This window comes from Lagopus muta, chromosome 2, assembly GCF_023343835.1.
Source record: "Lagopus muta isolate bLagMut1 chromosome 2, bLagMut1 primary, whole genome shotgun sequence".
Taxonomy (NCBI): Eukaryota; Metazoa; Chordata; class Aves; order Galliformes; family Phasianidae; genus Lagopus; species Lagopus muta.
This window is the reverse complement of record NC_064434.1, coordinates 70,054,120-70,078,127: the sequence shown is the minus strand read 5'-3', so window position 1 is coordinate 70,078,127 and position 24,008 is coordinate 70,054,120. Positions and strand designations below refer to the sequence as shown.

General features: G+C 41.4%; 1 protein-coding gene across 1 annotated transcript in view; it reads right to left on the bottom strand.

Moving 5' to 3' along the window:
• The window catches only part of PGBD5 (piggyBac transposable element derived 5), a 70,818-nt gene that overhangs the window by 15,624 nt on the left and 31,186 nt on the right, over window positions 1–24,008 (bottom strand). The window contains exons 3-4 of the mRNA XM_048935025.1: window positions 15,810–15,944; window positions 3,630–3,810 (exon numbers count right to left, since the gene is read on the bottom strand). Of these exons, the coding sequence (XP_048790982.1) occupies window positions 3,630–3,810; window positions 15,810–15,944 (316 nt within the window). The remainder of the gene's footprint in view (window positions 1–3,629; window positions 3,811–15,809; window positions 15,945–24,008) is intronic.

The window sequence follows — 24,008 nt, the reverse complement described above, 5'->3', positions numbered from 1 at the left end:
AACTCCTACTGATTCTACCGTTGTTTGGCATCTGATCTCTCATAGTTTATCACAGTCCTTCCACTTCAACAACACTACCAAACCTGCGAGTGAACACCTAGTATCCCATGGTAATCACAAACAATCCCACATCCTTATTAAACAGACACACTCTCGTTATATAAAGAATGTCACGCTCATTGTGACCTTCTTTATATAAAAAGTACAAGCAGTGGATTGGTGATGGGTGCCTGGGAAGAATCTAGGGATCCTGTCCAAATGTGCAGGGATGGGGTCAGGAAAGCTAACATGCAGATGGAATCTGCTCCATGGGGCTAGATGACATGCATCCAAGGGTTCTGAAGGAACTCGCTTATGTGGTCACCAAAGCACTTTCCATCATATTTGCAAAATCACAGTGGTCAGGCAAAGTCCCTGGTGACTGGAAAAAGGGAAACATCACTCCCATTTTTAAGAAAAGGAGAAAGGATGGCCTGGGGAACTATAGGCCAGTTACACTCACCTCTGTGCCTGGAAAGATCATAAGTGGATCCTCCTAGAAGAGATGTTTAGGCATATGCAAGATGTGGAGAAGATCCGAGACAGCCAGCATGCCTTTACCAAGGGCAAATCATGCCTCACCAATCTGGTGGCCTTCTATGAAGAAGTGATGGCACAGATGAACAAAGGGAAAGGCAACTGATGTCATCTACCTGCACTTCTGCAAGGCCTTTGACATGGTCTCCCTCATCACATCCTTCTCTCTAAATTGCAGAGATATATGAATTTGAAGCCTGGGCTGCTAGGTGGATAAAGAATTGGTTGGACTGTCACAGCCAGAGGGTTGTTGTCAATAGCTCTACGCCCATGTGGAGGCCAGTCACAAATGGTGTCTCCCAAGGGTCCATCTTGGGACCAGAGGTCTGCAACATCTTTATCAATAACACAGACAGAGGGATTTAGTGAACCCTCAGCACGTTTGCTGCTGAAACCAAGGTGAGTAGTGCAGTTGGCACAATAGAAGGGAGGGACAGCAACCAGTGGGACCTGGACACATTTGAAAAGTGGGCACATGAGAATCTAATAAGGTTTAACAAAGCAAGTACAAGGTGCTGCATTCGGGTTGAAGCAAGTACAGACTGGAAGAAGAACTCAAAGAGAGCAGCCCTGTGGAGAAGGACTTGGGGGTCCTCACAGATGAAAAGCCAGGGATGAGCCAGCAGTGTATGCTTACAGCCCAGAAGGCCAACTGTATCCAGGGCTGCATCAAAAGAGAGGGGACCAGAAGGGCAAGGAAGGGGATTTTCCACTTCTACTCTGCCCTTGTGAAGTCCCATTTGGAGAACCATGTCTAGGCCTGGAGCCCCTGGCAGGGGAAAGATGCAGAACTGTTGGAGTGGGTCCAGAGGAAGGCCACGAAGATGATCAAAGGGCAGGAGCCCTTCTCCTGTGAAGAAAGGCTGAGGGAGTTGGGCTTGTTTAGCTTGGAGAAGGCTATGGGCAGATCTCATTGCAGCCTTCCAGTACTTGAAGGGAGCTTACAAGCAGGAGGAGGACCAACTATTTACATGATCCGATAGCAATAAGACAATGGGGAATGGCTTTAAACTAAAAGAGGGGAGATTTAGGTTAGATGTTAGGAATAAATGTTTTATTCAGAGGGTGGTAAGGCACTGGGATTATAGATGTCCCTTCTCTGGAGACATTCAAGGCCAGGTTGGATGGGGCCCTGGGCAGCCTGATCCAATGGTTGGCAACCCTGCCCAAGGCAGGTGGTTTGGAACTAAATGATCTTTAAGGTCCCCTCCAACCTAAGCCATTCTATGATTGCATGATATAGGAATTCCAAGATAATTTTCAGAGCCAGTAAGGGAAGTGATGGAGTGTACCAGATCAGAAATTTAATTTTGCAAGCAGCTGTTGAATATTGTAAACGTCTCAGGAAGCAGAATAACAAATCATGAGTCAAACTGAGATCAATATAGTAATGGAATATTGAATCAAATAATAAATCCAAATTGCATGTGGTAAAAACATTATTACTGAATGTTCTACCTGCTAGAAACTGTTAATTAGAATTACCTGCTCAGTGTAAAGCCCACGAGTAATTTACCTCTGTAAACAATGTGAATTATCTGTAAATAGACAACATGCAACTGGTATTACCTTTTCCACTGGGGTTATGGACTAACAGGGTCATGCCATATTTGTTTTTTTCCTTTCCCTGCTGAGCAGAAACAGTGTGACTCTTTGTCTGTCACTCTTCATGCTTAAACCTGACACATCTCACGTGCAAGGAGCATGTGGGATATCCTGTACTTTTTCTGACCAGTCATTTTCCATTCCAGCTTTGTTAGCCTTAAAAATGTAATGGTTATAACCAGTCATTTTCTGAAGAAGAGAAGATTAATTCCAATGCACCATAGATATGTACAACTTTTTCCCATATGGCTGTTTACAGCATTTGGAAAATTAACAACTTCTTTTGTGATAATACACTGGTATTCTGTGAGCTTCCAGTTTACCTAAAATAACTCAGGTGCTAAATTCTGCATCTGAGACAGCCCTCAGTGCCAGTGCAGTTTGAAGTACTGGACTGAGGGGCTCAACTACAGCACTGGTATAGCTGACTGGTATGCTTGTTTCAGATGCAAATCAAAATATTGTCTCAATCCCGAGTTGTTCCCTTTGCTTTAGAGCACGTTGCATTACTATAATGGCAGAGGTGGGTTTAAGCTTCTGCAATGGAAAACATGCCAAAAGCAAAAGTCAGTCATCAGCCATGAGTCGAAAAGGGGAACAGCCCTGTAGCCCCCTATAGATTATATTCTCAAGTGTTTCACGTACCACAATGACCCTGAAAGGCTGTGCTGACTGAACAACTAGCTGAGAATTATACTGAGATGACTTCTACCTGATTGCCAGAGTGCGAGAGCCTATAATTCAAGGGGAGTCACAAGTCTTTAGCATCTCTGAAAGCAAGGTAACATGCAGCTATTTCACATAAGGTGAAGAAGCATTTGACAGAAAGGATGTCTCGAGGTTACTCTCTGCACTAGCAAAATACTGGCTAGAGGAGCCACACTGGTGTAATGAAGAGCATTCTGCTGGCAAATACAGAGTTTATTATGCTTTCCAAATACCAACTTTTCTACTAAGGCTTATTTGTACAAGCAAAAAGCTGAACTATGCTAGGGCTTTTGCAACAACATAAAATTATCACCCCAAGAAGTCACATCTAACTGATACTAAACTAGCAAGGACTTGTAAAGACACATCTTTAAGGATTCATTGCATCCCTAGTCTTTTAGCAACAGGAACAGAAAAATCACAGGCAAATAGGGAAATGCCTTGAAAAGTCCCCTAGGTCATACAGAAGATCAAACCTCACATTTCTAAGGCAAAGTCCAAAAGCCAGGACTTTAAATACCCTCATTTTAGCTTGGAAATTTTGAAGATCATAGATGGAAATTAAAAAGCACTCTTCATAGTACCTTTCCATAAATGAGATCTCTTCTGAGGGATGACTAATTTATCCATACATGGAATTGAGATCTCACTGAAGCCTTTTGGGAGGTTCTTTTTAATTCAGTGGCAGGAGGCCCTTAGGCCTGTTATTATTAAAACACAGTGAGTCACTCAATACACACCTTGCTTCTCAAATTCTTCAAAGAGATTGAGGCTGGTAATGCTTGGGCCAGTGAAGATAATGTAGTTCTTCCCAGAGGCATTCTGACAAAGGCTTTTGGCCACCATACTGTGCAGTTGTGGCTTGTTCTTCAAAGCATCCAGCCCGTCAGCACCACTGCCTTCTTTGAGATGGACGTAAATCTTAAAGGAGAAGGAGAGAGAAAAGACAAAAGATTATAATGAATCCAGAGGCAGAGGAAGCAGATGCAATGGCCAGTGCATCAGCTCAAAGAGAGACAATGCGAAGATCAAGGCAGAAGATACTCTTAATAATCTGCAAATATCTAAAGCACAGGTGTTCCAGTCTTTGGACTTATTTTAGCCACACTGATTAAAGAGGAACTGTCTTGAGTCACGTACAAAATATATAACATAACTAATGTATATAAATAACAAAACTTTTATTTTTTTTTATTAAAACATTAATAAAGTGCACAACAAAAAAATAAAACTAGCAGACCGAGCACAAATGATCTAAAGGCTCTTTTGAGGAGCTGTTATTTTAAAACTACCCTAGTTTAGCTTTTGTAGCTACCAATAAACACAGTGTCAGTTTTAGGGCTTCCTGATGTTCCTGTCACTGTTGTGCAGTTGGAAGACTGTTTGCTTGGCAAGAAAAAAATCTGAAGTCATAGAAAAGATTACGTGTTCTACTGAGTCTTTATAGGCTTTACTGCTGCCAGCAAAAGGAGAGTACAGAATCTTCAGTTCCAAAAAGGCTTTACAAGATGACCAAAAGGAAATGGCCCATGAGCTTCCCTGCAGTAATATTCTGATTTATTTCTGTTGGCAGCAGTCACTTAAGCTGCAATACAAGTGTATGTGCACCCCCATAAATGAGAGGAGCCAGCAGTATACATGCTTAACCAGCCAGAACATCCTAATCAAACTCTCCAGGCGCAGCACTAAATCAGAGATCCTTTTAGACCAGGATTTGGAGACAACCCACCAAAACAGACTGAACCAGGAAGCAGAGTACAGTGCAATATGCTGCTTTTAATAATGAAATGTCTAGCTCATTTGCAGCAGGCTGCAGTTGCTTTAGCATGTGTTCTGCTGCTGTGCAACTCACATGGCTACACATTTCAAGAGAGTTGCCACCATCACCTGCAGGTGGACATACATGTTACAGAGCGGGAACATTTACACTCAGTAATGTGAACAAAGCATAATTAACTGAACGCAGCAGAGTTAGCATACTCACACCAACTGAAAGAGCACTGAAATAAAGCTCCTCCTTCACTCCTATAAATGACCCCTCTAGAAGAGGAGACCTGCACTGCTATGTGCTTTCTGCCTCTGCATGACCTTTTCTTTGTACAGAAGCCTTCAACTTTATTTCACTGGAAGTATTTCAGAAGTGTAATTTTCACTTAAGTTCAACATCCATCAAAATGAACTCAGTGTCTGACCTTTATCTTGTTGTGAAATTCAAGAGAAATTACTTGCTGGGAAGAGGAATGAGAAGACACAGACCCCATATTCAGTCATTCAAACAGCACTGTAACTCCAAGCTAATTTCAAAGATATAAATACACACAAATGCTTATTTTCTGAAAAAGCTGTCCAGGTACATCTATGTGATTTTGGCTCTGAAACATTCATAGAATCACAGAATGGCTTGGGTTGGAATCCCAAGGACCATCCAGTTCCAAACCCCTACCACAGGCAGGGCCACCAACCTCCATACCTAGTACTGGACCAGCCTGCCCAGGGCCCCATCCAACCTGACCTTAAACAACTTCAGGAATAGGGCATTCACAGCCTATCTGGGCAGCCTGTTGCAGCTCCTCACCACTCTTTGTGAAGAACTTCCCCCTGAAATTTTAGGAATTCCAGAACTCCCCTCTTCAAATCTTTTAGGAATTTGGGCTGGACTCATTGACCTCTGGAGATCCCTTCCAGCCTCTGCAATCCTGTGATTCTGTGAATTTCAAAAAAATTCAGGAATTTCAGCTTCTCTCTGAAGCTGAAATGTTCTCAGTATTCATGTAGGAAAAAGGAATTGTACTTTGTTTGTTGGAGTGATGTATCCAAAATGAGTGTTTGCTAAACTTGCTTGAGAATGCAGCCATTCAGAATACACAATGTTGCTTTCCTGCATATTTATCTTACTAACATACTCCTTCATAAAAGAAACTTCTTTATAGTGCTCAGAGAATAAAAATTCTTGTATGCTTGCAATAGTGCTCTCTGTAATTTTTTATTATCTCAATGATCTTAGAGAGGGACAGAATTAAATTAAACAGCTTCTCCCTATTTTAGATGTTGCATCTCCCAGCACTGGTATTCCAGACATATTAAGATAATATTCCCTAGCTATTCATTCATCATGAAATAGACCCTGGAGGAGTGTGTTATGTATAAAACCTCTGAGAAATGATACACGATCTGTATTCTGAAGTAAACAATGTGCTAAAGAACAGAGATGGTGCCAGGATAAACACACACTAATTCCAGAAGTGTAAAGCATATCTTAAAAGAAAGTCTTAACTACATATTATTTATATATAAAAAAAGTATATGTAAACCCTCTTTTGATAAAGATAGTTCTTAGATGAGGACACAGGCAGAAATATTCATAGATTCTCTGACCATCCTCCATTCACTTCTGAAAGCTGTCAAATTTGTGCTTTCTTCAATGCTAAGCTTAGGACTAATTAATTACAGTAAGTTATTTAGATTATTAAATAGAACTCAAGAGAGCAGCTTAATGGTGGAACACATACAAAGGGCAGATTGTTACAGTTTTACAACAAAGGTTGTGCATGGTATCAAGGTTTATTGGTATCAAAATTAAGATTAGTTAGTAGTGCGCCAGCAGAGAGACCACACAAATAGCCCTTAAAAATCTACAGACAAAGAGGTGAAGAGGACACAAAAAAGCTGCAAACAGACTAGTTCTGACCTTGGGTTAGCAGCTGAGCTGAAAACAAAGCAGGCATCTCTAAGCCCAGGAAAATGCTCTGCACTTTCCCTGCCCTACTGCAGTAAGACCAAACCACCCAAGAGACTCTGCAACTCCATGCTCACTTTGTGCTCCCTGCAGAGGCCCATGCCAAGGGATGAGACAATCTGCTGGCACTGGTGGGTGCCCCAACTGCTCCTTTACTATGGGCTGCTTTGGGTCTGAAAGCAGCTTCTCTGAAGAGCATGTCCCCACTTACTCTTTTCATACCCGGATGCTAGATATTCCATATGTTCTGTAAGCAGAGCTAACGTCTGGCACCCTTCCTTTGGGCTTCCCTCTGAATCAAGGGTCCCTGTTATGGTCTCATGGTGATTCTCTTTCACTTTGTTTACTTCCCCGTGTCCTTTTCCCGAACATCCACATGTACTGCTGGACATTCCCTCCTCCTCCAATGTTAAAAACATACTCCTTTTTTCTCCTTGGGCACTTCCTTGCATACACAAGCACAGCCTTTGTTCTAGGCACAATTTTTCTTGTTTTGGAAAATCATCATTCAAAGCTTTGCTGTGTTCAGCTCTGCTGGGAGGACGGGTGACGGCAGCATAATGTTGGAAGGCACTAAGGCTGCTGTGAAACTGTGGCTGGGTACAGACAGCTGGCAAAAGCATAGCTTCAAATATCCTTCCAAGTATCTAGGATTCCATATGGCCTTTACTTTTCTTCTCATCTTTCCATCCAGCCTATTTCATTCTATCTCAAATCATACAGACCCTCACCACTGAAGCCCACAGCATTCTCCTCACCTTCTGTAATTAATTACTTGAGCTATTTAACATTTAGCAGTATGCAGACAAAGCACAGAATTGCCAGAAATTGACTGTAGGACCTTCACAGGCACAGTCAGAAGCTGCTGCACCAAAAGTATTTGTTAAACCATTCACCAGAGCTGCTGGTTTGCCTTGGGACAGCATCAGAGCTTTGTGCCCCCTTGATGCACTTTAACAGGAAAACATCATCAGAAGTACAGGCTTGACAACTGCTGCTGGACAACAGATGGAGATGTTGGCAGTAACACCCTTTGCTTCTGCAGGTGGCAGTCAAAGCAATATCTCTCAAATGTCTGCAGAGATCACATTTACTGTGTAGCTCTTTCTAGTTGATAGTGATCCATTCAGTCTACAACAGCAAATGGGATAATTTCTGCAGATGTGACATCATTTCTCTTAAAGACAAATACAGGCTGAAGATCTTTATCCTGCAGTGATAGAACAGAAAAGGAACTTTCTCTAGCCATCCTTCAGTTCTCTTTATTGGAACACTTTAAAGTTCTGCCATCATTTTATCTAGGGTAGCTCTGCTGCACCAGTTAAGATACGTCTTAATCCAGCATGTATTGTGCATAATCCATATGCACAATACCAGCTCTGCCTTCTCACACGCTTTCACTCATCCCTCAAAACCTCCTCTTTTCTGCCTTTAGTTTCCATGCACCATCCTGATAGTCCTAAAAGCCTGACAATTAGAACAGACCTTCACAGCCACTGGCTCATCTTCCCATCCACTACAACTTCCTTTGGATCACAGAGGCAAAAGTAGGTATCACTTAATACACTTCAATGACAGAGTGACAAGGTATTGATTAAGACTGTGCTTAGCTCTTATAAAACAAGAAAAACACTGCAAACTGTTTTGGAAAGTCCATTTATCTACACAAAGGCAGACAGAGAAGACATCAGATTTCTGAGCAGGAGATTCCACATGTTGTCAGATAAGAGACAAATCAATCACCTGTCATTCAGAAACATAAAATGTTTGTTTGGCTACAGAAGAAGGTTGCTACAAAAAGCAGTACTGAGATCTTCCATTCTCTGGAGCAGACATTCATGCTACAAGCCACCAAGACTCTTCTTGCTTTGTGTTGGCTTGTGTTTTCTCTATGGAAAAGTCATGTGGAAGGTTCATAAGGTCTTGCTAGAAACAAGGTAAAAACCGATCAGTTAGAGACAAAATCTTCCACTTGTTTGTACACTTGAAAGCACCCTAGAAATTAAAATGTTGGATATTCTGTTAATATTCATAGTTGAGATCGCAGACTGAAAGCACTTGTATCCCAAATACTTTGCATCCATATATAACCAAAGCACCTCAGGGTATAATTCTCAAATGAAAAAAGCGATATTTGGAAGAAAACGGGGCTAAATAGTAATAAGCAGGAGGCAGATTTTGAAGACTACATTATCTAATAAAGGGTAGATAGTAAACAACGACAAAACAGGAGCCAGATTTACAGATAACACTTATAAACGCAAGAGAATGAATGGTACTGCTATACTCGTTGGATCCTTAATTGCTATTGAAAGGTTAACTTCATTTTTCTGTAGTTTTCCCAGCCAAATACTCACTTGCACTGCTCTCTAGATCCTGCCTCATTCTGTCTTACCCTCTCACGCTAAACCCTACCTCTAGCTGTTACTGTTCTAATCACCTTTGGGAGATCCTCCCCTCCAACCCTACCACAAACTCTCTACAGCCCATGTTCTCCCCTTCTTTAATGCCCTCTTATCAGCCAGCTCTTAGGTCCAGTTCTTCCTCAGCAGCTGTTGCTTGCTGGTGTACTTATGTTGCTCTTACTGACACTGAATCTTTTCAATGGTTTTAACCTCTTCTCAGTCTCTTCTTACTTGTCCAAAGGCTATTTCAGATAATTTCAAGGGACACGAAGCTGTCCCCAGATAGCTTTTGGGGCTGCCTAAAAATCTCTTTCCTTGGCCTCCTATTTTGAATGATGTTAATGTGCATCTACATGCAGATCCAGCTAACAACTCTGTGGACTGCCAAATCTTTGTTTTGCCTATGTACATTCATCAAAGTTTTTAACAAGATCTTGGTGATACTGCAGAGAGATGCTGATAAAGTTGATACTGAATGTCCAATATGGCTAAAAAGCTTAGTTTTCCACCCCGATATCCTTCCTCCAAGTAATTTGTTCACCACTGAGGACACCACAGAATTCATCTGTATGGTGAATGTAAATCTGTGGATCAACAAATGTAGATGTCTCTCTGTATCTTCTCTCAGGCCAGTCACATTTAATGCAGATTCGTTATCCACAACGCCTCTATGAGAAATCCTTTCCCATTTTTTCAAATACATAATCCACAATCATCCTTCTTTCCCTTGGTCCTGGCTCACGCGCATCTTGAGTTCCAGGCACTGTATCTGGTTAACCATAGAATGGCTTGGGTTGGAAGGGACCTTACGGACCACCAAGTTCCAACCCCCTGCCACAGACAGGGTTGCCAGCCACTAGATCAAGTACTAGATCAGACTGCCCAGGGGCCCATCCAGCCTGGCTAATAATCCTTTGCTCTGACCATTTCAGCATTCTGCCAGCTCCCTCTTGTTTACAGCATCAAATAGAAGAGAGCCTGGAAAATGGATACAGGCCTTTCTAGTCTAGCATTCCCCACTGAGTTCTTCCTATATTTTTTCAATATACTGATTCCTGTCTATGTTTCCCTGAGAAGCCAGACTTCCAACTACTGTTGCCAAACAAGGCCATTTTTGCTCCTATGTTGCTCTTCTCCTTTTTGGTATTGGAAAACATTTCTAATCTCCACAAACTCTTTCCTCCTTCAACATTTTCCTTAAAAACAATGAACCCTCCTTCCCCCCCCAGTCAACTTCTACTCTGTGCATTTGTGTGGCTACCTTCTTACCTATAAGCCATTTCATTGGGCTATTAGTTAAGTCCGTGACTAGGCCCTCACTATGTTGCCACACAGTGACACAATTTCAGCTCAGTTTTCCTGAGAAAATTAGTGTTGAGCTTTAAGAAGGTATACAAGAAAAGTTATGTAAGTGAGAATGTATTTAAGTGATACAAGATAAGTAAAAACCATCTAACATCTTGTAACCTTTAAGGGGATAATATTTAGTAGCTCAAGGGCAAAATACTTACATAAAAAGCATAAAATCTTAAGAAAAAAACAGAGGATGGCAATTCAATCCCACTAAGGACCCAACTCATTTCCAAGAAGCAACATGGCTGATGGCTGTGGACTGGAGCTGTCTGTTGCTGCCAAGCAGCATGCTAGCCCTAGCTGCCTACAGCCTGTATTAGCCAGCAAATAACATTGCACATATCCTGCCTGCAGTCTCTGGGACACTGAAAGGCACCCAAACAAAACTGATGAGCTGATGGCAGCTTACACTTCCATCTCGTGCTTAGATATTGAACTTGTTCTGCCTACAGCACCTACCACATGGGGTAGGATGTGTGAGTGAAGTTCCTGTGGCAATACTGTTAATTGAGGGAGTGAAGCAGACCCATAGCTTTTATCCTCCTTTTTCAGGCAGAGAATGAGTGAGAACAGCTGCAAAAAGAGGACTACAGCACTGATCTGCGAGTTGTGAACAGCATCATTAAATCCCCATGCACTACAGACTGGAACTAAATAGTAACATTCCTTCCCAGCTCACAACTGACATTGAGACCATGGGCCAACTCTGGGAGGGATCTCTGCATTAAGACACATTTCAGTGTTTGTTTTCCCATTCATAGGAAAAGAAAGTAAGTAAGAAAGACAGTAAGCTTTTGAACTGTAGAGAAACAAACAGAGCTGGCCCACCACACATCTGCAAAACTACCTTCCTGCATAACACTGGAGAGTAAGAGGATTAGAGACTTTTAATTGAGATCTGAGATTCTCAGATGCTGACAACACAGAATCACATGCATTAAAAAGAGAGCCTGGTGGGAGCCAAAGGGAGAAAGCAGATAGGATTTTCCAGCCAAGAGTGAATGGCAAATGAAGGCGATCAGATTTCCTGGGATTCCCTCCCAGACAAAACCTGACCTTGAGGACTTGTTCAAAGCAGCTGCTACATCTGTGCATTTCAGATGCAACTATTTCAGCAACAGAGAAATTATCAGGGTGCTGTTTAAAGAAACCCCTTGGCTCAGGCTAATATCAAAACAGAACTTAAATAGGCTGAAACACCAACATTTCTGAGCAGCTTTGCTAAACAAATGCACAGATGGCTAATGCTCCCACAATTCTGACCTTGAGAACCACATTAATCCCAGGCATACTTACTCTTTGCTTTTCCCTTTCTAAAGGAAATGGGTAAAAACAGTTATAGCTTAACAGAGACTGAATTCACTTACATGATGTATTGCAAAATCATGAACTGTTGGGGGTACCTTCTCAGTTTCCCTAAATTCTGGGAGTTCTTAGCCAGTGAAATCAGCAGGGCTATGAAATACTCAAGCTAACTGTACCCACCCTATTTGGCATCAGGAATGAACTACAACATTTATTACACAACTGCAATATTGGCATTGTTTTCATTTTTTTGCTGCAACTGAATGATGCAATAAAGACATGCAATAAAGTAATAAAGACATGCTGAAGCAGAAAAAGCAGCAAAAGACAACAGATATGACACTGCCTGCGTTAGGAGAGCCGAGGTTTATTCCCAGCCCTACCACTGGTCTGTGGAGTGCTTTCAGGCAGCGCAGTGTAGCCCTTCAGGGAGTTGTTGCTTACCTCTCAAATAGGGACCACCTCAGTCTGGTGTACACTCATTAGATACCGCAACGTGGGAAGGCTTGAGCTGCAGAGATGCACACAATTCTTTTTCTGAATCTGTTCTGACTCATCCCTTCTTTGGGATGAGCAGAGGAAGGTGGAAATTTAAGTTCAGTCTCAGTACAAAGTTCTAAAGAACTTCATAAATCTGACAGAGACACTTCACAATGATATTATTGAAAATGAAATGCATTACTTCAGGAACTTTTTCCCATATAGATAGAAAATAGAACCAAGTGCAGAACCTGTAGAGTTGAGGCAGGATGGAAAGCGGGAAGGGAAGATTGCACAGAATAGCCTCAGCGAACAAATTTCATCAAAATGAACACAAAACATATACACATCCAAAAAGTAGTCTTTTCTCACCTTTTTTCTTAATTTCATAGTTTTCTAAGCAAATAATTAGGTTGATGAGCTAATTCCATTACCACCTATCACTGAGATTAATATTGCCCAACCGAACTGTTGCAGTACTCTCTACTGTCTATATATGGCCTTCATTTTGTTGATTGATGATGCCGGGGACTGCCTTTTTGGTTGTCCTTGTGCCATGGCCTTGTGGTACTGGAATAGGCTCTATCAGAATACTTTTATCCTGCCTGGCTCCATAGTGTTCCATGCAAGGCACCAGCTGTTAGTGCTTTCTTCTCCATCTACAAGACCAGGAAATACTCTTGTTTGTTCCTTATGTGCTACACACAAGCAAGAATTGGGTATTTGGGAAAATTGCTTCTCAGAAGGAGTGGTGGGACATTGAAACAGGTTGCCCAGGGAGTAGAGCGGACTCCACCTTCTCAGGAGTGGAGTGGACTCCTTCTCAGGTGGAGTCACCTTTCCTGGAGGTGCTCAAAAAATGTGTGGATGTGGCAGTGAGGGACATGGTTAGTGCACACAGTGGGGATGGGTTGACAGTTGGACTTAATCTTAGTGGTCTGTTCCAACTTCAATGATTCTATGATTCTAGAAGGAGAAAACGTGATGTGTCAGCACAAAATAACTAACCCTGAATATTTGGGAACTCTCATCAGTTTTTATTATAAGCTCTATTCATATATATCTATAATGTATATATAAAGAGAGATCTGCTAATCATATTCATGCATGTCTTTTATGAACAAGTGTTCCAGACTTCTTGAGAGAAAAAAAATCTGACACATCTACAGCTTTGATTTAAAGACTTACTCAGCAAATACTCTAAAAAGGAAACACTCCTTAGCTACTGCAGAAATTTAATTTGCAATTGGGATATTAAAATATTAGTTTGAAAGGAATCTTAGTGGTATGTAGGGAAAGAAAATGAGTGATCATTCAATATATATGATTGTATTTGGATCTACCTGTGTTGTCCTGAACAACTTAACACAAGTGCTAGTGCTACCAAGTGCAACATTCTCAAGAGAGAACGAGTAGTTTAAGTATATGTCTTTCTTCAAAGCACTGATACCAATTTTATATTAAGGAAAATAAACTAAACCTTTACATAGTAGGAAAATCAGATTGCTGGAAAACTGGATTTTCCTAAATGGAGGTTTTTATCATCAGACTAATCACTTAGGCTTATAAGACCTTGGCTAGGAGTGTCATGAACCTCTTGAGATTGCTTCTATCCCCAAGTCATACATTGTTTAGCTCCCTCTTTTGCCAGGACTGCCTCACCCTTTCACAGCTATGCATTTTTCAGACTTCAGTTAACTTTGTTAGCTTGATTTATAAAGTGTTCAGTGTTATATTTTATTCCAAATAACATGACCTCTGATGTCACTCTGCAGAAAGGATGAGGGGAGAACTTCATCCAGAGTGCTAAAAAATTTGTACGTATTTCCAAGTAGGTGTAAATTCTTTGACAGCAGACAAGTGACAAATCAGTCAGTCCTTAAATACTGGATTATCTTCTTGATTAGATCAATTCTCTCAATATTTTAAACAAATAAAAAACTCTTTTTAGCACAGCAAATAATCCAACCACCAAACAAGTACTTTATGTGCCTTATGATCCTTTGTAATAGCAATATGTAACTGAACACAGTATTTCAAGCGTATACTAGTTGAAGACCTTCCTCCTTCTCAGACTAGATATTTCCATTTTAGAAGGAAAGTTCATGTTCCTTTATATTCTTTTTCATATTTCTCTAAGGTTGCTCTCACCAATCATTTTATCACTGTGATAATCAGAGCCAAATCATGGAATGAAAATAGAAGGCTGTTAAGAAAATCCTAGACGTCATTTGGATGCAAGAGAAGCTTAAGTATCTATTTCATTAATGGAGCAAGAGGATTAGGGTGGTACTGAGCATCTACTCTGTTTCCATGACATTTCATTAATTTACTCTCTCAAAGGACAGGAAGGGAGATGCAACGTAATTACAGCTCAGCATCTGAAACCTCTGGCATGTCTGAAGACTTAGTTATTCAGTGGTAGTTGGCTGTGGAAAACATGGCAAGAGAGATCAGCAAACTTTGTGCTCACTGTTAGCACTGCATTCACCATTACACTTCAGAGTGATAAGCTATGTCTGGGACAGGTGGAGTTCACCTTGGAGATAAAGGACACTACCTCTGTAGAGCAAATGTTTTTCAAAAAGACTCGAGAGTGGAAATTTCCAAGGATGCTTCACAGCATGAATCTATTTTGCGTCGGACAAAATAACTGCTTTAAAACTTGGACAGAAGATGTATGATCCTCATTTTCCTCCTGCAGTGAAAAGCACTACTGGAAGTGCAAACATCTGTTCCCAGACAGACTTCTCCTACATTGCTACTCAAATGTTGTGGTGATTCACAGGTCAGTGTGCATATTCAACTACAGCAAATCCACAGGCTGTACAGCACTACATGCATTCAAGTCCGAGCAGTCTGTGTGCAAGTTCTACTGGCACCTCAGCATAGCTGCTCTGGAGCATGAAGGACACCAAAAGCTCTCGGGGAAAAAGAAATATCAGAATCTACCTGCCTCCTCACCTCTAGGTATCAAAATAACTGGGCAGATTTTGATGAGTGCTCAAAAACACACCAGCAGATGAGGAATCTAAGAGTTTGAGAATTAGTCCACAGTGCTTTGCAGTGCTAAATACAAATCCCTTACCACATCTTCCACCGAAGCTCATATTTCATCTTGAGGTCATATGTGATTTAATTTCTTTGGTAGAGAAGTAGAGGTATAAAAAGAGATGTAAAAGAAAACCCCGTTAATACATTTCTCACAGAAAAATGGACATCTTTATACCATCCTGACTTAGTCTATTGGACACGGCTGGCTATCACAGACAGTATTATACTTTGAGAAAGAATCTGGTCCATTAAAAAGGACAAGAGTCACAGTTCCTAGACCTTTCAATAAACTTAAGATGTACAAACAGACCCTTCAGTTCTTTTTCAATTTAATTAGCTTAGGGACGGCAGCCAGTCAGATCATGTTACAGACAGGAATCCTCAGTTAAATCATCAAGCAATCAGAGCATCAGGAACTTGTCATCACCCTCCTTGGGATCAAGTATCTGAGAACTAGAGTCTTTGCTGTACTCTGACTGTAGACCATGGCATGGTTATGGATAGAAGCACCTGTTACCACTGGTCTTGCAGTGCATCTGCAGGACAGCTAGGAACCAAATCAAGGCGTTTGAAGAAGTGAAACCCACCTGGCAGATGAAACCAGTGGATGAGCACTGACGAACCCAGAGGCTGAATTTCCTTTTTTTCCTCTTGCGCAGCTCCCTCTCTGTGCACGTGGCAATGAAAACAGGATCCTCATCAATCAGAGGCTCATGCAGAACCTGCAATTAGACAGAAAAGAAGGTGAAAAAAGAAAACAGAAGAGTTCATGATTATTGAAAAGAAATAGTGCTTTAAAGTCTTCCAAGGAACAACAATTTTTGCTTTATGCTTGTGTGCAACATTTCACAGAAAGGTGAAAAGCTACTTTTTTTCAGGACTGTTACTCAACCAAAAAAAAAAAAACAACAAAAACAAAGCCTGGACAAGCACTCTTCTGTGCATGGCTACTCTGCATACAGTTTGCAAGGACCGTATGCAAGGATGGAGGCATGGCTCTCTGCTTCTCACCATGAGATACAGTTTAACGATCCTCCAAAATGTGTCCCTCTACCACTATAAGCTATATGCTCCAAAATGGGACAGCGTTGAGGTTTATTGGGGAATTGCGTCATGCCTCTCCAAGCTTCATCATCTGATTCATTTTGTTTGGCAGAATGTGTTCCACCCAAATACCCCTTACAATTTGTTGTAAGGTACTCTCCTTTCCTACAGCAAACAGAAAACACACAGCAAAGAATGAAAGAAGAGAGACAAAGGTATTTGCTGCCAATTGTGGAGGTGGTGAAGAAATAGAAAATATTTTTTCTGGTGGCAGCAGCTTCAGGGAAGGCTCTCTTGCCTCAAGAGCTGAAAAATCTGACAAAAGGAAATGGAAACATAAAAGAGTACAGAGAGGAATAGAAAAACACAAGATAGACTGGAGAAAGTAATGAAAAGCTATGAAATCTAAGCAATATTTGCATTCTGCATCCTCTTGCTTATAGCTGTTTTACTACATTTCTGGCCATTAATTCTGTACCAAAATGATTAGGTTTTATGCCACAGAGCCTACCTATAGAAAAGCACTGCTACTTCCTCGCAGCTTAAGGGTAGCTACACACACATTTCTGACTATGCAGTGTGCGGATTGCCTAGCAAGACACTTTCGAGACACGCTCTCAAGCTGCTGAAAGATCTCAACTGAGGAAAGAGGGTTTCTCCTGACCAAACTCAGACAACTGCATCTAAATTATAGCAAGGCACTGGAGGCTCCCAACCTAGTACTTCAGGGGAAAGCATCCCAGAAGAACATAATTTATATTCTCTCAAAGACTTCTGTAAATAAGTCAGATACATAATGCTCAGCTTTGCGTTATGCCCAAAGGAGTACACTTTTTTCCAGTAACCATCACCTCACAGAGATAGGGCTTGGATACAAACATCCACAAGGCAGAGGCTGTCACCCTTAAACAGACCCTTTCCATATGCGCACATCTGCATGCATCTGGTGGTGAAAATGAGCAGAATGCTGCATTAAATCTGTGTAGAAGTGGTAGGTAAGCAGTTAAGCACCACTGATGAGCAGCTGCTGCCCTTCTGAATGCAAGATGCTTGTTGAACATTACTCTGGCAGCCCAAAATAGGCATCAGAGCTCTATCTGCGCAGCAGCGGCACACTTTCATTTATATATACTCCACTTCTTAACGGCTCATAAAACATTCACAGGACCATCTGAAACCACTCTTGTGAAATGCCCAAATTGTACACCAAAATGCAGATGCAAGCAAGGAGTGTTGCAGACAAAGATATTCGTTCTTAAAGCTGCAGCTTCCCCATTACCTCATTGGAGCATATTCCCATTCCTCTCTCAAGATCCACAAGAAATACTGCTCTTCTTTCCTGAATGCCACCTGGGATGTTTCACACTTTGATCTCAAGGAATTCTGACAGTGTTTTGCAAATGTTATCCATGTCCTTAGTCCTTTTGTTTGTCTTTCTGTTTCTGCTGGGCAGATAGGATGACCACATACATTGGGATGGTGTTGGATAAACTGGTAGAAATTTGTCAGCTTTTGGAAAGACCCTCTTACCAGCATGGTTCAACTGCTGTAATAACTCCTTCTGGGGGATGGCGAACATCAGAAAGAACAGTCTGCTTCAAGAGTCATTCGTCATGCTGCATGACAGCATCAGTTCTCCTCACAGCGCTCTACTGCATTCTGTTTACACCCTTTGCCCTTTTTCTACCTTCCAGTGCCAAGTAAAACCTGTCAGCCATAAATGTAAGAAGTAAACCTGAATTCTGAAAACATCTCCTCATGCTTCCTTTATCCATTTTTATGCTCAGACCAGCCTTCCTCTAGTTCCGGAGACTTTCTTTCTGTGACTCAATATTTTAAGACATTCCTATTTCTCCAAAAGATGAAAGCTCTACAGAAGTTCCTACTGAATATCTGGGAGAAGGGACAACAAATGGAAACAAGGTAGGGATTTGTTCTTGCTGAAACGAGGGAGTAAGGACAGGCAGGGAAATTGAAATGGCAATTTTGGAGCTTGCGCTTCTTCTTTCTTCCAGAGAGAGTGGGGAGACAAGTGTTACCACCCCAGTGTGCAAACACTGCTTCAGTAGCTGTAAAGGACTTTGCATGCACAGTGCTGTATGGGTCATGCCTGCTGCTGGGACAGCTGATCCCCACCTCTCTTTCAAAGGGGGTCAGTTCATTGCTTCTGGCACTGGAATATCTTCCTTTTGAGAAAAGTTACTTCTGTTGCCCCTGGTCAACCCTATTAGTTTATCTTCCCTCCCCCAACTCAAACAATGTTTTTGCCAGATCTCCATGCAAAGTAATATTTCCCCCTTCCCCTTCTATGTTCTTGCTGTCTCTGCAGTGCTCTTTTCCAAAAGCAGGCTTACTGCCCCCACGACATATTCTTTCCTGTTTCTCATCTTCCTAGATAAAATCTACTTTCAGGCTTAATTGACTCCCACACACGTTCCTGGCAGCCTTTTCATCATCTTTGACTCACTCTCCAAGCTTTATCTTCTTCCTACTCTGACTTCTATTGATGCAAGATACCTTGCGGATTTATTCACAGAAATTTCTCCCATTTTCTTCTCTCAAATCCCATTTTGCTAAGGAGCTTCTCATCTAGCTGTTTCACTCCCTCTCAGCTATCCATTGTTTATCATTCTATTTACAGCCATCTTCATCACTGCCAGGTCTTCTTGCTAAGATTTCATTTTCTCCTCCATAAGTATATGCACTCCAAATGTTGGGATTCCCATCTTAGTCTTGTCTATCCAGTAATTTTACTCCATCTCACAAAATCTTTCTTTGCTGAACCCACTAGCAGATAGTCACTGCCCACAGGGTGTCTTCCTTCTCCATTCTAGTTCACCTCTAAAGTTCCTTCCATTCTGCAATGCTGTTTACCGCAGCCCAAATAGCCTGTAGTCAAAGAGCCACTAACTCTACTGTTGTCAGACTTGTTGGACTCTCACTGCCTTAGATGTGTCTTTTATAGGTTATCTTCCCTTATTTCTGTAGCCATCCCTACTAGAGGCTGTCTTTTCAATCTGTCCCCTGGAGGTACTGCCTCAGCCTGTCTCATCTCTGGCTTTTGGTAGGTACCATCCAGCTGTGAACAGGGTCCCTTGGGGAGCTGCACCTGTGTATACACATTCAACTATTGCTTCTGCTTCAGTTCCTTGCTTTTCTGCTTCTTTGCTCTAGAGCTCCTTCCATCTAAACTAAATCCTCTGCTAGCATCTGACATCTCTGCTTGGATATCTGTCAGTTCTAGTTTTGTTATGCTACATTTGAGATTATCTCTTTCCCCTTAAGATAACCCCTTGCTATCTCCTTTTTTTGGTCTTAGCAGTCATTCCCCTTCCTCTGCAGTAGATCTGGCTGGCCTGTGCATGTGAACGCCACTTTTACTGCAGCTCCTTGCATGATGCTCTGAGTTAAGCAATGCCTCCATTTTTATCCATGCTTCCTTAGTAAAAGTTCTACAATACATAGTTTTTTCAACCTACCCACTCCATACAAGGTCAGAGCCACCCTGCAACAGTTTGGTCTCAACATAAGGCAATCCTGCTCTAATGATTCCTGCCGGGAAGCCATTCTGCTAGGCCATCACACTAGGCAGTCTCTCTTCTCTGTGTTTCTCTCTAATGGCTCTCTTTCTCCAGTAGTACAGAAAGACTCATTCATTTTCCAAGTCCTGTTCAACCTTTCTATATTTTACTGATCTTCTTTGCCATTGTTTAAAGGTTAACTGCCACCTCCAGTGGAGCCATGATTTCAAGCTCTTCTCAAGATTTTCTGCCTGTTTGCTCAGTCTTCAATTGACTTTCTTAAAATAACTAACCAAAAATCACTTCTTAAAGCACTCCACAGCCAGGAGGTCATTTAAAAATAGCTACAAACTTCATGAATTTCTGCTATCAAACTCCCCATAAATTCTGGCTTCACCAGAGAATCAACTGGCCAAGATCTATATCAGAAGTTTAATATTCTAATTGTTACTTTGCCTGTTTTTGTCTTGCTCCATGTCTTGGCTGACATCATTTGAACACTTAGGATCTCTGTGCTATGCACACAGAACCCCTAGAAAACAGCCGTCCTGATCTACAACCAGGATCATTACACACAAAGGATCTTTTCTATATGAGGATACCGAGAATGGACATGTCACTGCAGCCTTTCAGTACTTGAGGGGAGTTCACAAGCAGAAGGGGAACTCATTTTTTACATGGTCTGACAGTGATAAGACAAGGGGGAATGGCTTTTAACTAAAAGACAGTAGACTTAGGTTGGAAGTTAGGAAGAAATTTTTTTTACTCAAGTTGGTGGTGAGGCCCTGGAACAGGTTGCTTTTTTACGAATACCCTTTCTCTGGGGGCATTCAAGGCAGAGTTGGATGGGGCCTTTAAGGTCCCTTTCAATCTAAGCTATTCTATGACTTGAGCAAAATCTTTTAATTCAGAAATACCAGGTACCAAATAACATTTAATCACATGGACACAAAATAGCTACAATTTAATCAGCCTATTTTAACATCTTTATGTTTTCAGAGAAATTGCTGCCTAGTGCTGTGAGCTGCTTTGGAAGAACTGCAATACCACCAAGAATGAAAATCAGCAAGCCCCTTAGTAACTAGCCAAATTAGAATGGCACTGCCTCTGGAGCATGAGGTTAGAATTACGTCTGTTTTTGCTAGGGAGTTCTTTACTGCCTGGAGTAAGGACTTTAGTCAGCTACACAAATGTGTTTAACTGCTCCCAGCTGGTTTCACTGGGTGGCTGCAGAAATGTCTGGTTCCAAGATGCCAAGGAGAAGGATAAGGAGAGTGCACAGAGTTGTGCTCTTGACCTCTCCCATGCTGGTCAGGAGACAGTAATCTTGTCTAGCCACATCCTGCTGACAAGCATATAAATACTCAGCAGGCACAGAAGGATATTTAAGCAGTAATGATATTTTTCCAAGCTCCTCTGCTTTCTGGAATTCAGTCTATACCCTTGGTAGGTGAGTACCCTTGAATTTATTGCAGTATACTTTCTGAACTCACTCAGGGCATGTTCTCTGTTCTCAGGCTTTCACTTGCAGTTAGTAGCCTAGCTACAAAGCTACAGGGACCCAACCAGCAAGGAGATGATACCGATTTCAGGAACTGGACCCCTAAATTCACCTCTTGTTGTTCAGGTAAGGCAGCAGTGATTTATACATGAATTGTCAGGGAGGGATAGGATGCACAGATTATTCCCATCATTCTTATACAATCTAGGTCAGAACACTATTTCTTTTATCTCCAAAATTGAAGCCTGCACTTACACAATTAAAATGTTCTGGACTTCCAGTGCCTTTGTAGGCTAGAAAGTAATTATTTCCCTCTGTTTGCTCAGTATATTTAGCAAAATAATTATAACTCACTAGATGTTTTTCTTTGTTTTAGTATATTGGCATAGATATTTCTCTCCTCTCAGTTCCCTTTCATAAAAAGCTCAGTGTCATTTTTTCATGCACATTTTTGGGGGGTTGCATGGAAGAAAAAACCCAACTAAATATTTTCTGATAGAAACTCCATTTTAAGAGTCTTTTCTAGCTCTCCAAAATGAGAAGATCAAAGCTACAGAAGAAATAACAATGAAGGTGGATGCCACACTGCCTGCCTTGCACCAAGACTACCAACAATGTCCATAGGAGTGTGTTAAGCATGGCATTGTCCCAACCCAGATTGCTAGCAGAAGAAAGTCAGTAAAAAGACTACCCAGAAGCCCAAACAACCTCAGTGCATTCAACAAAATGGAGCAAGTCATTCCTCTGCTTGATGGCACTTAGAAAACACTGGCCTAAAGCTTGAGCATTGACTGCAGCCCTGGCACAAACCATCTGGATACCAAGTCTCATGTCTAAAACACAGGTGCCCCTTAAGCTACAGATGCATTTTGAACTTAGGATTCCATGTATTACTGACTGCAGAAATCCGGGCACCTCTTGCCAAAATGCTTTCAGAGGCAGCACATCCGAAAGCCCATCTGCATGGCCCTTCCCCTTGTGTTTTCCCTTTGTTTTTGTGAAGCTGAATTATTTCTAACCTCAGTGGGTCTGTCATTCTGGGATTGATGGTTATTGCTGTCTGCTAATCTGTACTCAGGATCTAATTTCCAGAGCCTTTCCTGCAGCTTTGAGCAGATGGGGTCCGCATCTCTTGAGACAGGGAGTATGCAGCTCCTCCTGATTACATCCCAAAGGGCAACAAGGCTCCTCTGGAAAGGAGGCCTGGAACATCCCCCAGTAGGCTACTGAAGCTACGCCAGACTATTCTGAACAACAAATTCAAACCCTTTTTCTTTCTCTGAGTTATTTTTGAAGCGGTATTTTAGTGCTTTTTGTTCCGCTCAATACCACCGACACATGTTGTATAGAAATCACTGACGTAAACACTGAACTGGGGCACAGAAGTGGAAGGGAAAGGAGAGAACTGGATTATCACTTTTTCTTCTTTTTTTTTTTTTTCTTTTTTTTTCCTTAAAGTAGTATCTCCTTACCAAGCCTAATACAATCACACATTTTGCTTGTGGAAATTTAGAGGTTTTATCACTGCAAATGGGACTTATCAATTCAGTTCTCAAACCTTGTTCGGGAGAGGGGAAGGGAGAAAGGATATACATGCAAATCAAATTTTATTCTTTAATGGATTTGCACTCTCACCATGTCCCACAGCACCATTATAAGCATTTACAATTAGACACTGTGATCACATTTCTGAGCCCTCTATCTTATGCCCATTGAAGTTAGTGCCCAGAAGGATTAGATTTCACATCTTAATGAGAGTTTCATCCCAACAATACCATGTCTTTAACTGCCTGTTTTGTCTTAATGGAAATGCACCTTGCTAGCATGGCTTAGCAAAACCACTTCTGCTTCACTTCTCTGCATTTATTGCTTTTCAGGAAGCTGAGTTGTCCTGGATTACAGAGATATGATTTTTACTTTCTGTAAAATAGGAAAAAAAACTTTGACTATTCCCTGGTCACTCCTAATCATATTTTTAGGCATACTTCCATTGATATGGTGTATCTATGTCTTCATTTTTTGTATGCTGTGAACAAAAGCCTAATGTTTTAACATGAAAATGGGAAGGTGCACCTAACAACATTTCCCAATGACTGCATGAATTCAGTGTATATCCTGAAAATAGAGATCTGATTGAGAAGCTATTTCAAATAGTCACATATTTCACTGTTACTCCGTTTTCTTTCCAAACTTTTAAACGTGACCAGTAGCAGCAGTTCCAAAAGGAGATTATTTGTGGCAGATCAAAGTTTAAACAAGCATATCGTAAACATTAAGAAAATATTTTTTTGCACTTAAAAAAAAATCATTTTTTCAACTATATGCTGTAGTCAGACTACTAGCTCCATAAGCTTCTGTCTTTAGTTCCTTACACTGTTTGCCTAGTCTCCAGAGCAGCCTCCCTCCAAAATGGCTTTCTGCTATGCACATACTAGTAACTAGAAATGAACATTCATTAGAGACCTGCTTATTTTATTTCTGGTCGTCTAGAAATACTGACACTTTGGTTGGAAACATACACAGCAATAAATTCTTCCACAGGAGCATCACCCATCATCAAAAACCAGGACCAGCACAAGGCACAGGCAGTGTTGTTGAGGACAACTGACAACATCAGTAAGCAAAGTCACCAATGCCCTGCTTATTTGCTCTTTACCCATTTGTGCGGAGATAGCTGTAGTGCTGCTACTTCCCAGGAGGGCCTGGACCATATGGCAAGC